Source organism: Sus scrofa, chromosome 5 (assembly GCF_054392235.1).
Source record: "Sus scrofa isolate SSC_HxYL_T2T_F1_AM1 chromosome 5, Sscrofa_HxYL_maternal_Yorkshire_Landrace_v2.0, whole genome shotgun sequence".
Taxonomy (NCBI): Eukaryota; Metazoa; Chordata; class Mammalia; order Artiodactyla; family Suidae; genus Sus; species Sus scrofa.
In genome coordinates, this window is record NC_139387.1 from 87421341 (window position 1) to 87439563 (window position 18223).

Sequence of the window (18223 nt, forward strand, 5' to 3'; positions counted from 1 at the left end):
CAGTAGGAACTCAATTTTAATTGCTCAGATGTCCAGGATAAATTCTCACAGCACTGTCTTCACACTGCATGATGCTAACACATCACTGATGCTCCAGGCCTCGAGACTCCCTCTCCTTTCAACGCCTTCAGTCAAAATGACAGCAGTCTCTCCTCCCCCAGCACTTCCAGGAGGCAACCCTTTGGAAATTATTTTGCTCCAGTGCAGAGTCTCCACTGGGGAATTTGTCAACTTTTGTAAGCAATAACTTCCCAGAGCCAAAGGGTGTGCAATTGCCCAGGCCATTTTTTCAAAATGATAAGGAAGGGTTCATTCAGTGATTCATTTCCCAAACCACACACACAGCTGGCCCGGGGACTGGGCGAGTTCTGAACACCTCCAAGCGGTGCTCAGGACCAGTTTTTAAATTATTATTTTTCCTAATCCACCTAATGGACTGACACTTGTCAAGTTCAAAAAAAATGAATTAGGAAACAAACGTTTAAAAGGCATGTAAAACTCAGATTTTCCATTATTAGAGCAGACACTGTCCAATTACCCTCTAACTTTCTAAGCCTTTCTTCATTTCCATCCTCCTCTCACTATGGACTAGTAACAAAGACTCTGCGGACTACATTTAGAGTGGCACCCCTCTACAGCATAAGGCTGTCTGCTTTAAAAAAAAAAAAAAAAGTGGGTCCAGCAGTAGATCCACTTACAAACTATGCCAGCCAGAACCCAGCATGTAGCAAGAGTGTCCCTAAAAATCCCCTACTGATCAAATTTCACTTTCCTTCTGTCAAGAAGCTTTAAGAAAGATTTCTATAGTCAGGATTTTGTCACAAGTCTTTGGTTTTTTTCAAAATCTAGTTTCTAGGCAAAGAGTTCATAACCAGCGGTAAAAGAAATCACCAGAGGAGCTTTCTCAAAATACATGCCCTTGCTCCACCTCCCCTCTCCCCACAATACTTTGGCTTTTTAGTCAAGCCACACCTTCTGTAATGAAATAGCCTGGGGAAAACCAGCTACCAGATGCAGTTACTGAGTGTATGCCAAATGCCAAAAGTCCCCTCGACACTTCCTCACAGCCCTGAGTGACACGTCGAGTGCTGTAGGAGGTGCGGACCGGGCGTTGTCTGCACTGCGTGCTGCCTCCCAAGCCAGCCTGCCTGACTACGCATCTCGGATCTGCCACTTCAGGCTGGCAGGTTACTCAGCCTCTCTGTCCTCAATTTCCTCGTCTGTCAAATGGAGACACTCCTGTCCCCTACCCCACAGGGTTCTCGTAAGGACTAAGTCCACAGGTGGGGAGCAGGGGCCTGACACGCAGTGAGTCCTCATGAACCTCGACGAGTCTGACAATGCGAGTTCCTAGGAACCTGCTCTTGCTCCAACTGCGTCTTGCTTCAAGCCTCAAACACGAACCACTCTCAGTTCTCCCTGTTTCCAAACAATGGGCAAACACTATCAACTCCGTCTCCTCTTCCCTCTCAGATACCGCCTGTCTTCTGCCATCCACCACCACGACTGCAGTTCAGGCCACCACCACCTTGGGCGTCCTTGGGCCCATGCTCCACGGCGCAGCCCGAGGGATTTCTCTTAATAGTGTATCTGATCACGTCGCCTGTCTTTAAACCTCTCAGCAGAATCGCAGTGTGCCCGGCATGAAGTCACAACAGCCCACCTTGGTTTTCAAGGCTATGACTTTCCCACATACCTGCCTCTCCAAGCTACAGCAGTATTGAGGCCTTTCAGGTCCCTGCATGAGCCATGATCTCTCCCACAGAGTTCTTCTACTTTGGGATCCCTCTGACTGGCTCACACCAACGCATTCTTCCCAGCCCCCCCACCACCCTGCACCGAGATCCCTGCTGCACACCGCCCTGTAGCTGCCCTGACCTGAGGACTCCTCACACCGAACTGTAACTGGCATGCCCCTCACCTGCCTCCCGGCTCTGAATCCCATCTTCAATGTGTCTTAAATCCCTGCTGGGCACACAACTGCACAATAAATGTGCTCAGAGTAAGAAAAGAGCATTCAAAATTTTAATCCATTAATCAACCACCAGATTGGAAAAACATAAAAAGAAAAAAGCCCTATCAAAGGAGTGGAACATTCAGCCCTGAACTTCAAAGTGGTAAGAGAGCCAACAAATGGAGATGCACAGTGGCAAATACTTAAAGAGGGTTCCCATCTGGAGTTCTCCTGTGGTGCAGTGGGTTTAGGATCTGCCGTTGTCACTGCAGCAGCTTGGGTTGCTGCTGTGATGCAGGTCTGACCCCTGGCCTGGAACTTCCCCATGCCTGGGACATGGCTCCCCCAAATGGGGTTCCCACTGGGCCAGGTGTACCGCGGGGAACAGGCCTTTGGCTGACCTCCCTGCAGCCCTGGGCTTCAGGAGGACACCTGTTCTCTGTATCACATCTCTCTGCTCAGTTGACAGTCATCCTGCCAGATGCTGCCACGCTTGCTGCTGCTAGGTCACAACAGCACACCACACAACGCAACCAATGGAGCTGGCAGGAGTCAGGCACAAGTCTTTAACCAGCCCAATGAGAATTGAATTCAGACAGGAAAAAAAAAAAAAAAAAATCAGACACTCCCATAAGCAAGTTGGGAAGTTATGTTTCTGTCTGTGTCAGAGATGACTATTGTTGTTTGCAACTATCTTAGACCTTTAAATAAACTCAATGCTGTGGACTGAATTAAGCCCCCCAGAAAGTCATGTTCGAGTCCTAAGCCCTGGTACCTGGGAACGTGACCTTATTTGGAAAGAGGGTCTCTGCAGGTGTAACCAAGTTTAAATGAAGTCATGCCGGACCAGCGTGAGCCCTAGTCCAATGTCGGATGTCCTCACAATAGGCGGGAAATATGGACACAGGCGCACAGGAGGTAATGCTTACTAGGCTGGAGGCAGAGACTGGCATGAAGCCTCTACACGCCCAGAAACGTCAAGACCTGCCAGCAACCCTGGAACTGGAGCAACAAGGAAGGCATCTTCTCTGCAGCCTCTCAGGGAGCAAAGCCCTGCCGATACCCTGGTTGCAGACTCTAGCCTCCAAAACTCCGAAAGAATAAATTTCTGCTGTTTTAAAATGCCCAGTTTGTGGTACTTCGTTACATCAGCACTAGGCAACTAACACATGGAGTGTTTTTGAAAAAAAATGAAGTTAATCGATTCCTTCCCTAAACATTCTGAGCCATTACACTGAATAAAAGATACATGGCATGTTCTTTAAGAGCTTTTAAAATCTAGTCTCTTTTCAACTTTTATGTTACAATTTTAAAAACTTACTTTTACTTCACAGAAACAATGGTTTTCAAAAAACTCCAAACAACGGTTTCCTGTGAATAATGTCCTCGTCACTAAACAGACGCCTCTCGGTACAGAGAAGAACACTATTCCTAACCAGGGAAAAGGCAAAGCAAGAGGGAATGAGAACTTCTGCCAGGGCTGCAATCCTCAGCTCCACACCTAAGCCTCGTTATGAGACACCTCTGCGAACCTGCCAGCTTGCCCGCATAGACACGTTTCTGGTTTATGAGCCCTCTTTCACAGCATCACGATATCCAGCTCTTGGCATGAGGCATGAGGAACCTCGGGCCTCGGAGGCCCGCCACGGTCAAGTTCCAGATCCACCGCCATGGGCCTGCTCCTTCACAAGCCTCACCTTCAAACCTCCTTCGTTGACGACAAAAGCCCAAGAGACGGACAACCTCATCTAAACTCCAGGTGGCTCTGGGAAAACTAGGACTGACACTCTTTCCGGGTATGAATGGTACTATTAACGGACTGCCGTGAACACAGTTTAGGAGACACAATACATAAAAGATTTAGTTAAAAAATAAAGTAACTTAAAAAAAAAAAAAGATGTAGGGTACCTCTCTCTAAATCACTCTCATCATGTTTACCACGTCAGAGCAGGACAGTATTACCCAGTTACCGGGAACGAGAAATGTGTGAAAGAGGAAAAGTCGTTTCTGGAGACAAGGCCTTCTTTTGAGGCACTTTTGATCACTAACAAACTGTAAGGAGGTGAAAGCAGCTCAGGAACAGCAGGAAGAGCACTAGCTACAGAGCCCCAGATTTGCCCCGTGAGTCAGGGGATGCTGACCCATTAAGGGTAGGTGACCCACCTCTGCACAGACGGGGTGGATCCCGATGGTGCTGTCCAGCTGGTCCTTGGTCAGTCCGCACTTGAGCGCCGCTGCGAAGCCCTGGGTAACCTCTCCAGCATTGGGACCCAGTATGTGGAAGCCCACAACACGCTCCTAAGACATAAAAAAGTAATACAATTACATGGATTTTTTTCCCCCCTTAACAGCCTGGAATACTTTCCCATTCTAATCTAAAACCCCATTCAGAAATGGCCAAAGACCTACACGAATGTTCGCTGCTAACAGCTGTTTAGAGGCTGAAGATACTCCAACCTGGGCCAATGCGGAGTGTGTAGTCGCGTCAAGCAAGAAGGAAGAGACAGGAACCCTCCACAAGTGATGAGGAAGAACGTGAAAAGCAGAAATGCGTGCCACCCGGCAAGTACCAAACTGCACTAGACAATGTTTTCAAATAGCCATGGTGCCCGCATCTCCTCCATCTGGTTGTCTCAGAGCTCCAGATAAACTACCTATGGTAGCTGATACATTTACAAAGAGTCATTCAAATAAAAAGATCCTTTAAAGTAGAGTCCCCACTGTGGTGCAGTGGATTAATGATCCAGCTTGTCTCTCTGTAGGGGCTGGTTCAATCCCTGGCCCAGTGCAGTGCATTAAGGCTCTGGCGTTGCTGCAGCTGTTGGCATAGGTCACAGCTGAGGCTCAGATTTGATTCCTGGCCTGGGAACTTCCATATGCTGCGGGTATGGCCCAAAAAAGAAAAAAAAAAAAAAAGAAAGAAAGAAAGAAAGAAAACCATTTAAACTAAGATTTGGGGGTTACATAGGACAGACCTAAGATCCTTCCAATGCGAAAACATTTTTGAAAACAAGAGAAAAATACTTGGCAACCTGAAACACCTGTATAGGAATTATTGTGGATAAATTCTAAATCCCAAGCTGAGGCTACCTCTGCCAACAGCAGGGAAATTGGATGCATTCTACTGTCCAGACTTTCAGAGCCAACTCTGAGCTAGACCATCCAGCACTGTCCTCTCATAGCAGCTGAGGCAGCTCAGGCTGCGAGGGGCAGAGCCTTGGCTAAGGTTCACCGGCTCCCTGGAAACAACAGGAAAGGGATTCGGAATGTAATACATTCCATGTTGGACACAGACACTATTCATCCTCACATTCAGTGGTCAAGTACATGGATAAATAAAGCACAACATATACTCACACTTAGAACAGAGATTTACATGCAATAATATGGTTAGATCTCAAAAAACGAGACTCAAAAATACCAAGGTGCAGGCTTCTATTCAGGTGAGGACACCACTCTTCTTTATACCACAATGTATGGTGTTTCTGGTACGTAATAAGCAGCAAACATAAAAATATGAGCTGGTGAGACAGTCCAGCTTCAAGACAGTGCTGCCTCTGGGGTAGGGAAGGAGTTCGGGGTGAGGGATCAAGAAGGAATACGGTAAAGACCCCACAGGCACAGGTGAGTGGTTAACAGCATGGATTTCACATTGCCCGGGATGGAATTCAGGCTCTGCCATTAACTAGCAAGTACCCTGGCACAATTATTTAACTTCCATGCTTCAGTTTCCTCATCTATAAAACGGGGTAACAACAGCACATACCTCATAGGGCTGTGTAGGGATTAAATAAGTTAGTACATGTAGACCACTGAGTAGTGCCCAGCACACAGTAAGTGCTTGATAAATATAGGCTATTACAAGCTGCCCCTGTGATGGTCAATCTCCTACAAGAGAAAAGCTCTGAAGCAAATACAGGAAAATGTTAACATTCATTGAGTTTGGGTGGCAGGTACTTTCCCTATCCCTTTCTGTAAATTTTAAATATTTACAGAATATAAAAAAGAATAGCCTGCAAGAAGAATAAAAGCCTAGCAAGTAAGCACTATTTAAAACCAAGCACATTTAGGAGTTTCCTGGTGGTTCAGGAGGTTAAGGACCTGGTGTTGTCACTGCCTTGGCGCAGGTTTGATTCCTGACCTAGGAACTTCTGCAGGCTACAGGTGCAGCCAAAGGAAAAAAGGAAAAAGCCAAGTACGTTTACACACTGTCAAGTGACTGACTCGAAATGAACAGAGCATGCCCCAAGGATCATCAAGTTCTAGAAGCAGGATTTCATACGAGATCACTCATGACAAAGACCAAGGACAAGTATTCGTCTCTTCTAATACGATATTTGTTTATGGAAATAACTGACAACAGTATCATCATGTTTAAGGTCTCGGGGGGGGGGGGTTGTTTTTTTTTTTTTTTTTTTTAGGGCCACATCTGTGGCACATGGAAGTTCCCAGGTTAGGGGTTGAACTGGAGCTGCAGCTGCTGGCCTATGCCAGAGCCACAGCCGCATGGGATCCTTAACCCACTGTGCTGGGCCAGGGATTGAACCCGTGTTGCACAGAGACAACATCAGATACTTAACCCGCTGTGCCACAGCAGGAACACCCTCAAATCACAATGTTATACACTAGGAACTAACCAACACAGTGTTGTAAGCTCAACTATACTTAAAAAACAAACTCATAGAAAAAGAGATCAGATGTGTGGTTAGCAGAGGTGGGGCGGGGGTGGGGGAGATCAGATGAAGGCCGTCAAAAGGTACAAACGTCCCGTGCTAAGTAAGGACTAAGGATATGACACACAACATGGTCAATGCCATTAGCACTGCTGTATGTTACACATGAAAGCTGTTAACAGTAAATCCTAAGAGTTCTCTCTCTCGCACACACACACAGAAGGATTTACACACTCGCACACTTACAGAGTATGTAGGGACAAATACTTGCTCTAGGTTACAACAGAAAATAGGGGGAGCAGTCAAAAAACTTTGAAGACCAGTGATTTATTCAATCATTTGGGAGGTACACCCTGGGAGGTCAAGTTTGCCCCTCGGTCTTCATCACCAGTTGTTACATGAAGCAGCAAGCAATGAAGTCTTCAATCAGAAGCCAGCTAAGGGCACTTCCCGTGACAGCTTTCTCACTAATTCCAGATGCTTAGGATACAAAGTTGGGTCACTCCGACTCTTTGTTGTTTTCCCATTATTTTGAGATAATCGATGGCCACACTGAGGCCCTTTAACAGACGCAACCCATTTTCAACTTGTCCTCTGGTTCCTTCCCTCGTGTATTCTTTTTTTTTTTTTTTTTCCGGCCACACCCATGACATGTGGAAGTTCCCAGGCCAGGGATCGTACACACGCCACAGCGGGGTCCTTAACCACTTAGGCCCCCAGGCATCTCCCCCTCAGTGTGTTCTGACTGTCTGTCCTCTGTGTCTATTGCAGAGGGGAGATCAAGCAGCATCACCATGGTCCTTGCCCTGAGGTAACATCCACACAGCTGGGGAGACCCACTGGTGAAATACTAAAGGAATGCAATGTGTGTACCATGTGATCAAAGTGAAAACACCATGAAAACAAAGTGACATCAGTAGAAAGGATTAAATGAAAATCGCACTTACATTGTCTTTGATATTGCAGACTATTTTTGCATAACATTTGTTGTTATCTCTTGATGGAATCGTCCATTCCAACGGCCAAAAGTAACTATGGTAAATCTAAAACAGAAGCACAATTTAGACTCATCATTTTAGAAGTGTATCTGTCAAATGCTAGTTGTGGTATGAAGACGGTGAAGGCTCTTCAATAACCAGACTTTCGTTAAACAATGAAATTCATGAAGTCTAGAAGAATTTGGTCAGAAGCTAAATAACTTTAAACTCATAGCTGACAAGCCTTTTCACTATCAGCTCATCCCTTAATTACATCTCAGCCTCCAAAGAGGAACCCTTACGTAACAACAAAAAGCAAATGAGGGAGTTTCCGTTGTGGCACAGTGGAAACGAATCCAACTAGGAACCATGAGGTTGTGGGTTTGATCCCTGGCCTCGCTCAGTGGGTTAAGGATCCAGTGTTGCCGTGAGCTGTGGTGTAGGTGGAAGACTCAGCTCGGATCTGGCGTTGCTGTGGCTGTGGCAGCTGCAGCTTCGATTCGACCCCTAGCCTGGGACCCTCCATATGCCACAGGTGCGGCCCTCAAAAAAACAAAAAAGACAAAAAAAAAAAAAAAAAAAAAGCAAATGAGAGAAAGAAGCCATGCAATTACTTGCTGTCTTGCATTAAAACAAAAAAACAAAACCTCACCAAAACCTGACACTGTCTTATTACTGCAGAGGAACGACAACTTTGGGCAAAAAACAAGTAAGGTGCCAGGAACAATTACAGCAATTATCTAGTTCTCTTGCTTAAACTTCCAAAGACATTTCCTCTTTTGAAATTATTCACCAAAAGTACCGAAGGAGAGAGGGAAGATGGTAGGTAAGAGGACAGATATCTTTATTGACATTTCATAAACTTAAGCCCTGGATGACTAAGGGGATTGCTTTTCCTCCTCCAACTGCTAGCCTCAATTCAAAGCATACATGATTGGTAGGACTTTGAAAAACACAGTGATTATGTAGACATTGTACAACATTCTTTTATCTTGTAATGTGCCATGAATTTTTTAAAAAACACGAGTCACCAAATTGTGTATAGTATCACAATTACACAGGGAAAAAATGATTAAAGAAATTACCCTGACCGGCTAACACTTGCTGTGTTACAAACACAAGCCTATGAGTAATTGCTTCCTGTTTCCCTTGAATTTTTCAAGATTCCTTCAACTCAAATATATTGCTTTTATAATGAAAACGCAAATTCTAATAAAACAAAAGCCAACGAACTATGAACTATATATATATATTAAGAACCTTAACATTTAAATCTCTCTTTTTTTTTAATGGCCGCATCCATGGCATATAGAAGTTCTCGGGCCAGGGATTGAATCCAAGTTGCAACTGCAACCTACACCACAGCTGTGCAACTGTACCAAGGCCAAGGATTGAACCCAGCCTCCACAGCAAATGGAGCTACTGCAGTTGGGTTCCTAACCCAGTGTGCCACAGCAGCAACTACTTAAATACCTCTTGATAGCATTCTACCCTCAGAAAATGAAGAGATGACGAATAATAAATGTTCTTCATTCCATTTGTAACAGTGAAAACCTGTAAATAATCTAATAAAAGAATGGCTTAACAAATTACCATACAGCACCCCTAAAAAGAAATTGTGCACAAGTCATTTTTTAAAATGGTGTTTTTAGGAGATACTTGTGACTTAACATTAATTGTAAAGTAGCATAGAAAACTGCACATATCTTAATCACACTTTAAAATACTTTATATGTACCTACACAAAATTACATATACATATAAAAATGTAATATATAAATACCTATAGAGGCTAGGATATGCAAAAATATTAACAGCAGATATCTTCTCATGAGAGGATGCAGATTAGATCCCTGGCCTCGCTCAGTGGGTTAAGGATCCAGCATTGCTGCAAGCTGCAGCATAGGTCCTAGCTGTGGCTCAGATCCAGTGTTGTTGTGGCTGCGGTGTAGGCCTCAGCTGCAGCTCCGATTTGACCCCTAGCCTGGGAACTTCCATATGCTGCAGGTACGGCCGTAAAAAGGAAAAAAAAATTTCCCTCTTTTTAATATTTTTCTAATTTTTCAAATTTCCTATGAGGATATACAATTTTCCAAATCAGAAAAAAAGTTAATGTATTATTAATAGATTGACATTATATGCTACTAAAGCATATAATAAAGATTAGAAGACTTTTATATTACAAAATTACTGATTCAAAAATCTGATCTTTAGAAGGTTTTCCTATAAACTTTTTTCCCAAATGATTTAAAACAGCAGACCCTTTGGGTAGCACTGTTTTGTGTATATAAAATTAGTTTCATGTGTACTTTCCTTGACTACAGGATAAAAGGTGAGTGACCATTATTATAAATTAGAGGGTAATGGTAGGAAAAAACACTACTAGTAGCTACTCTTTAGTTTTCTTCTTTGTATTTTCCTGTATTTATCACATTAATAATAAAAACAAACCAGTAAAAGTGGTTTTAAAAAGTGGAACTAAATATTACTGTATCAACTGACAAAACTGAAAAATGGAATGTAGGTCAGATAAAAATATTGTATTAACATTAAATTGTCTAAAAGCAGTAACTTCACTGTGATCATTTATACAGGAAAGTGTCCTTTTTTTTTTTGAAGTTAAACTTTTATTTATTGATTTGGCTGCTCCACTGTACGTGGAGTTCCTGGGCCAGGGATCAGATCTGAGCCGCAGTTGTGACCTATTCCGCAGCTGCAGCAACACCGGATTCTTAATCCACTGTGCCAGGCAGGGTATTGAAGCTGCATCCCAGCGCTCCAGAGACGCTGCTGATCCTGTTGTGCCACAACTGGCACTCCAAAAGCATTTCCTGGGAAATGCACACGGATGTATGTAAGAGTAAAGGGACATTCAACCCACTCTCAAATGGCTTAGGAGAAAGAAATACAGATGCACAGAGACTGCGAAAGAGAATACATAAAATATAAAACAAATGGGCCAAATGTTAATAATACATGACTCTGGAAAATGGGTATATCCAAGTTCTTTGTGCTGTTTTTTCAACTTCTCTGTATGGTCAAAATTACTTTAAATCTGGGGAGGGAGGAAGTGTAAAGAGTAGAACTTACCTCAATATTTTCTTCCCCAAATTTCTCCACAGCCTTCTCTTCGGAAAGACCACAAGCACCATATTCCAAAGGAGTAAAAACGGTCGTTGGAACGTTTTCATAGTCACACTGTTTCAAAGGGAGGAGAGTTATGATATTAGAAATTATAACTTAAAAAGGTATGTACTTCAAAAAGGTGCAGAATTAGCCAAGTAGACTCATAAAAACCTATTATACTGAGAACCATTAACTGATGTGGTAACAGTTCAGCCAAGTCTGTCAAGACTCGTTACGAGTCAGTGATCCAAGGGGCCTCTCCACCAACTGATGCCAACAAGGACATACTTTCTCCCTCTTAATCAAGCAGTGGAAACCAATACCAGTGCACCCACTGCTCAAAGTCTCCTCTGGAAATTCAACTAGCTAATACGTACTAAGAGCCATAAAAACCTCTTGGCCCAATAACCCCACTTTTAGAAATCTACAATAGTAATTTAGTATGTAGAAAAAGCTACACACATTCATTGGGCAATGCTGCAGTTCTCATCAACAGTGACAATACAGGAGTGGCTTTATAATGCAAATAAGGAAGTGGTTCTCTGTGTACTCTCAATGCAATCTTACGCAGCCATTAAAATGGTAATGAAGACTACAGAAATAAAAAAGTTAATGACGGTATTTCCAAAGCATATTTTTTGTTAATAGGCATAGATGACAAAAGAGTTCTGAGGTCAAACAAGTTTGTAAAATGCTGTATGAGGCAAATAAACAGGTTTCTCAACTATCAGATTTCTCAGAGCCTTAAATATGCTGCTGTGAATTGTAAAAAAAAATGTAATTATGCAAATACCAAGTATGTTTGTAAATGCTATTTGGCAAAAACCTATCCAGTCACATGTGGACACAGAGGTAAGCCATTCTGCACTTAAGATATGAGGGATTCGACTCTTGCTCTCGAAAATGGGAAGGTGAAATCTTTAAAGTGAGCCTTCCTCTACAAATAGTATATGTAGTCTTTTCACAAACCCTGGGAATGCCGATTCAAAAGTAAAGGCAGACTACCGTTTATAGCCATAATGGGCCAAGTTTACCTCTTGCTTGAAACAACCAAAACACCAGACAAACACTCTCCAGACACTGGCCAGAAGGCAGTGAAGGACAATGAGGCGAGCCCCGAGACTGTGCAAATTTATTGCCAAGAGCAGCTTCTAGGGCTCGGTGCAAGGGGAGCCAACAGAGGGCAGTTGACTTGCTGAGACATGGAGACCGAGATCCCAGTTCAGAGAAGCCAAGGGGGCCAGAGGCTGGAGGGTCGAAACACAAGTGGGTGGAGCTGCACAAAAAACTCCTGAGATGTGGGCGGGCTATCATTCTGTCAATCAATGTCAGAGGACGGTACTCAAGGGTGAGCAAAGAACCACTGGAAAGCAGTGCGACCAGAGCTCTTACAGCTCTAGAAATAGCTCCTGGAGTTCCCGTCGTGGCACAGTGGTTAACGAATCCGACTAGGAACCATGAGGTTGCAGGTTCGATCCCTGCCCTTGCTCAGTGGGTTAAGGATCCGGTGTTGCTGTGAGCTGTGGTGTAGGTTGCAGACAGCTCGGATCCTGCGTTCCTGTGGGTCTGGCGTAGGCCGGCGGCTACAGCTCTGACTGGACCCCTAGCCTGGGAACCTCCATACACTGCCGGAAGTGGCCCTAGAAAAGGCAAAAAGACAAAAAAAAAAAAAAAAAAAAAAAAAAAAAAAAGAAAGAAAGAAAGAAAGAAAGAAAAAGTTCCTGTTCCCACAAGCCAGAATTGAGAAAGAGTTCACAGTAAGAGGAGGGGGGCAGAGTCCTCGGAAGGGTATCAATTTAGTAGTGGAACTAAATTAGGCCTAGATGAAAGGTTGCTGTTGACGCACCCTAAAAAAGCTTAAAAGCAAGCTACACCAGGGATAAAAATCAATCCCACGGAACTTAACAGACTGCCAGAACAAAGTCCAACAATGTTTAAAGAAATTCAGCACAATAAAACTCAGCACCCAACAGTGTGTAAAATGCAAAGCTTGCATCCAAAATTACAAGGCATGCAAAAGTACAAGAAAACATGAATCAATACCAAGGGGAAAAATCCATAGAGACAGACACTACAAAAGTGATGATGGGATTACCAGAGGAGAGCAAAAGAGCTATTGTAAATATGTTCTACAGAATCAGGATGGTAGAGAAAAGCATGGACCTGCTTAGGAGAGAAAAGGAAAATATGTTTTAAATAAATAAACTCATAAAAGGTCTCTTGTGGCACAGCGGGTTAAGGATTTGGTGCTGTCACTAGAGCAGCTTGGGCATGGGTTTGACCTCTGGCCCTGGAACTCCAAACGCCCTGGGACAGCCAAAAAAAAGGGGGGGTGGGGGGGAAGGGTTTACAGGGCACAAGAAAAGATCAGTGGACTTGAAAACATCAGAACAGGCTCTTTAAGAAAATGAAAGACCGGAACAGGGAGGGAAAACATGAACAGAGCATCAGAGATCCATGGGATAAACATCAAGTGAACCAACAAATTCACTCACTGGAGGCTGAGGGGGAAAACAGAAAAATTGGAATGGCTAAAAAAATTTCCAAATTTGATGAAACTATAAACAGATAATCCCCAAATCTCGACACACCACAAGCAGAATAATTACAAAGGGAGTTCCTGTTGAGGCGCAGTGGAAACAAATCCAACTAGGAACTATGAAGTTTTGGGTTTGATCCCTGGCCTCGCTCAGTGGGTTAAGGATCCAGAGTTGCCGTGAGCTGTGGTGTAGGTCACAGAAGAGGCTCGGATCTGGCATTGCTGTGGCTGTGGCATAGGCTGGCAGCTGTAACTCTGATTAGACCCCCTAGCCTGGGAATCTCCATATGCCGCAGATGCAGCCCTAAAAAGCAAAACATAAAATAAAGAAAAGCACGCCAAGGCATGCAATAATCAAGCTGCTTAAAAAACTGAGAAAAATAAAGTCTTAAGGGGAACAGAGATAAAAATGATGGTGTATTCTCTTTAGAAGCTATGTAACCAGAAGACAATGGGCAAATAATTAAAATATGTAAATAAATACAGTAAATCTAGAACTCTATATTCAGAGAAATATCTTCCAAAAAGTGAAGGCAAGATAAAGTTAAAAAAAAAAGCTGGCGTTGCCAATGTTGCCCAGCAGGTTACAAATCCAACTGGTATCTATGAGGATGCAGGGATTTGGGTTTGATCCCTGGCCTTGCTCGGTGGGTTAAGGCTCTGGCACTGCTGCGAGCTGTGGTGTAGGTTGCAGATGCAGCTCAGATCTGCCATGGTCATGGCGTAGGCCAGAAGCTATAGCTCTGATCTGACCCCTAGCCTGGGAACTTTCATATGCTGCAGCTGTGCCCACACATCTCCCCCCCCAAAAAAGGCCAAAGAATCTATCTTGAGCAGACAGGCATTATCCAACTGTTAAAGGAAGTTCTTTTGGCAGAAAATGGTGCATCAGATGGAAATCAGGATCCACATAAAAGACATTTTTTCTTCTTGGTCCCAAAACTCAGTTTCAAATTGGCTTCAAAGGATTACTGTGGCCTAGCCTGAGAAGTGTAATCCTTGTTTTTAATATTTTTATTTGGATAGAACACTGCAGTTTTCACAACAATCAACTTAATCTTTTAGAATATAATTCATTTTCAAGTTGCAGATACGTGCGTACTGTGGCTTCTTATAGTTTCCACATAAAATACTTTTATACTTACTGTAAAAAAAATGGAGTTAACTTACAAAGCATTACTTTAAGTAAGAATAAAGATGCTAACATCTGTTATTTGTGAAAATAAAAGTGTTTCAAATGTTTGAGAGCAATTCTCAAAAGATCCAAGAGCTGACTGCTGGTCCTTGGAGGTGACGGCTGGAGTGCCCATCACACCGTGCTTTAAAGCTGGTGTGTGGGCCCTGTCACATGGCTTTTTAAAGAGCTTAGTGTGGAATGCCCATCATCTACAGGCTGATACAGCTTCATGGTCTGTTTTCTGTTTTAAAATGATGAAAACATTTTTTTTTTTCATTCCTTCAGTTATGTTCTCCAAACAATGGAATACTTAGTGGCAAATATTTCTAGCAGCTTTGGAAATGACTTTAATCATTACTGTTAAAAAGACTGATTTAAATGTCTCCAATACATTTCCACTTCATTTTATTTAGTAAAATCCTAAGTTACAGAGGTGCTTGCCCCTCTGAGTTGGTGATAGATTCTTGAAAGTCTTGAGACATCTATTCTATTCTCGTTACCTCTTCTTTTACGACCCACACTTCCCAAGTCTTCCTTATCTCTTAGGTAATACACTCTCATGATTAAGGCAGCAGTACCTGCAATCAGATGTGGACTGGATTTATGCCTTGGCTGCCTCCAGTTACCCAATTTCCAATAACATGTCATCAATCTCTACAGCTGCCCAAAGGTGGAATGAGATGTGTGCATATACAGCACTTAGCACAGTGCCAGGCATGTCAAACACAGCTGCTCTTTGTCCCCTTTTCTCCAAATACTCTGGTGAAGCCATGAATACTTGTTATAAACTTTGGAGGAAGGCACAAACACCCATAATGCAATTTGGGTTCTAAAATCCTATAACAGATTTAATTTAGGCAGATTTTATGGTAAGCTGAATTTTTCAACAGAGACCTGCTCCTTTAGAGGCAAGAAAGGCAAAAATAGATCCTCTGACATTCTCAGGTATGTGTGAATGGTCTCATTAATACACGCTGGGCAAAATGAAAGGGATTACACAGTTATTTTAAAAAAAAAAAAAAAAAAAAAAACAACTTGCGTAATTTCGCAAATACAATTAACCCAGGTAACTACTGGCATTTCAGCTTTGTTTGAAGGACAGACTGGTGAGCTTTCAAACTCAGGGACTTTAGTGGCACCTGTTTGTTTTCCTGTTCGGTAAAGCACTTGACATAATTATACTTTTTCAAAATAGGGAAAAAAAGAAAAACGAACGAAAGAAGAATCCTTTACTTTCAAATTACATTAAATTCTGATTCTGGTAAAGGCTTAAGGCATTTTAAGAAAGAATCTGCTTTAATTGGTAGATGCTCAAATATAATACTATGCCCATATGGAAGAAACGGCTGAAGTAGGTGGAAAGATTCATTAGTGGGTTTTTTTGTTTGTCTACGGCCATACCCATGCATAAGGAGGTTCCCAGGCTAGGGGTCAAATCGGTGTTGTAGCTGCTGGTCTATACCACAAACTCACAGCAACACCGGATCCTTAACCCACTGAGCGAGGCCAGGGGATCAAACCTGTGCTCTCATGGATACTAGCCAGATTTGTTTCCACTGAGGCACAATGGGACCTCCCATTATATATTTTAAAAAGGATTTTGTCCTAGAAAAATTTTTGTGCTCCAATAATTTTTGCATATTTGCTCTTTGGTTATTGTTGATATGAAAAAAATCTTAAAATCTTTACATTTTAGGAAATCACAAAGATACAAGGTCAAGAACAAGTTAAAGCACCTCGAGCTATGTGTATGAATATCCTTCTTGGCTCACCATATCCTTGACAACTCCAACAATGAATACTAGATATAACTCACTTAAACAAGTAGTTAAATTTATTCCAAATAGCAATATGAACCAACTATTACTCCCTGGATGATCACACAACCTGGGATTGGCTACCCCTCACCCCTTTTGGTCTTTTTAGGGCCACACCCACAGCATATGGAGGTTCCCGGGCTAGGGGTCAAATAGGGATCCAAGCCACATCAGCGAATGCAACCTACACCACAGCTCACAGCAACGCCGGATCCTTAGCCCACCCCCACTGAGCGAGGCCAGGGATCAAACCTGTGTCCTCATGCATCCTAGTCAGGTTCATTTCTGCTGCGCCACAACAGGAACTCCTAAAACCCCTTTTTAACCTCAGTCCTGTTCATCTATCCTGTTCATCTCAAAATGTTAAGATTTTATTATACTACAATCCAAATTAACCCCAGGTATATTCAAAATGCTACCAATTTTACTGGTAATAGTCTCTGAGGTTTCCATTGCTCTAAGCAAAACAAATCAGACATGATGATGTACGGATAAGGAAAATGAGTGGTGACTAAATTCTTTACAATCACTATTTCCAGAATCCTTTACAAAAAATAATCAGGGAGGGAATGTTGATAATGCACCAGGGGCTATATGAGAGATCCCTATACCTTTCTCTCAATTTTGCCATGAATCTAAAACGTGTCTTTAAAAAGTCTTAAAAGGGAGTACCCATCGTGGCTCAGCATAAACGAATCTGACTAGTATCCATGAGGACGCAGGTTTGATCCCGGACCTCACTCAGTGGGTTATGGATCTGGCGTTGCCGTGAGCTGTGGTTTAGGCCAGCAGCTATAGCTCCAATTTGACCTCTAGCCCGAGAACCTCCATATGCCATGGGTATGGCCCTAAAAAAGACAAAAATAAATAAAATTGAAACGTCTTAAAAGGAGTTCCCCTTGTGGCTCAGCAGTAATGAACCCGACTAGTAACCATGACGATGTGGGTTCCATCACTGACCTCACTCAGGGGGTTAGGATCCGACGTTGCCATGAGCTGTGATTTAGGTCACAGACAAGGCTTGGATCCTATGTTATTGTGGCTGTGGTGTAGGCCAGTGGCTGCAGCTCCAATTCAGTCCCTAGCCCAGGGAACTTCCACATGCCACAGATATGGCCCTAAAAAGCAAAAAAAAAAAAAAAAAAAAAGTCTTAAAAAATTAATTAGAGCATACTTATTCTTTTCTTGCCATCTAGTTCCATGAAACACATCTAAGGGTTTCATTTCCATACTGATTTTTAAAATCACTTTAAAACATTAATATACACATTCAATGTTCCAAAGAGCAGAAGACCTATCTTTGGAAAGGACAGGGGAATAAGCATAATTATTGATTTACGCAGCTCCACACACTGACATTATTATCTAGATCCCCAAATCCTTTCATAGCCTAGACAGGAGCCATAAAGAGGTTGAGAAAATTATATTCAAATTGGTTACAATGAAATTGATGTATGCAACTATTATGAGTATATAGAACATAACTGTGCTGAAACTTGACTCATCAAGCTCATTGTATTCTTAGTGCGATTCTAAGAACGATTTCCATAATCTCAAAGGTGCAGTGTCTTAACTGTGTCTTGTCTGGAACAGAGTTAAATACAGCACATCTAGGGTGTCATCATAAATTATTCAAGGCTTGAAAAACTTTATACCCACTCTACAAGGAACAATGGGAGTATTATGAAAATAGTACCTCAGTGGGTGACAGTCACAACGCTATCTCAGTGGGTGACAGTCACAACGCTCACCTTGACAGTGGAGCCACCATACAGCCTCTGTGCCAGCAACCTTCCTGCCTGGATTGCTACCGGGGTGAGCTCTGGCTTCCCCTCCAATATATCACCAATGGCATAGACATAAGGCACATTAGTCTGCTCTTCATCCGTCACAGGTATTTTTCCAGTCCTGTAAAAATCATTCCATTAAAATCATCATCAGTTATCACTATTAAGTAAGG

General features: G+C 42.7%; 1 protein-coding gene across 1 annotated transcript in view; it reads right to left on the minus strand.

Moving 5' to 3' along the window:
- TXNRD1 (thioredoxin reductase 1) overlaps positions 1-18223 on the minus strand; it is a 66185-nt gene that overhangs the window by 5986 nt on the left and 41976 nt on the right. Inside the window, 4 exon segments of the mRNA NM_214154.4 lie at positions 4118-4252; positions 7575-7670; positions 10695-10802; positions 18015-18171. Coding sequence (NP_999319.3) covers positions 4118-4252; positions 7575-7670; positions 10695-10802; positions 18015-18171 — 496 coding nt within the window.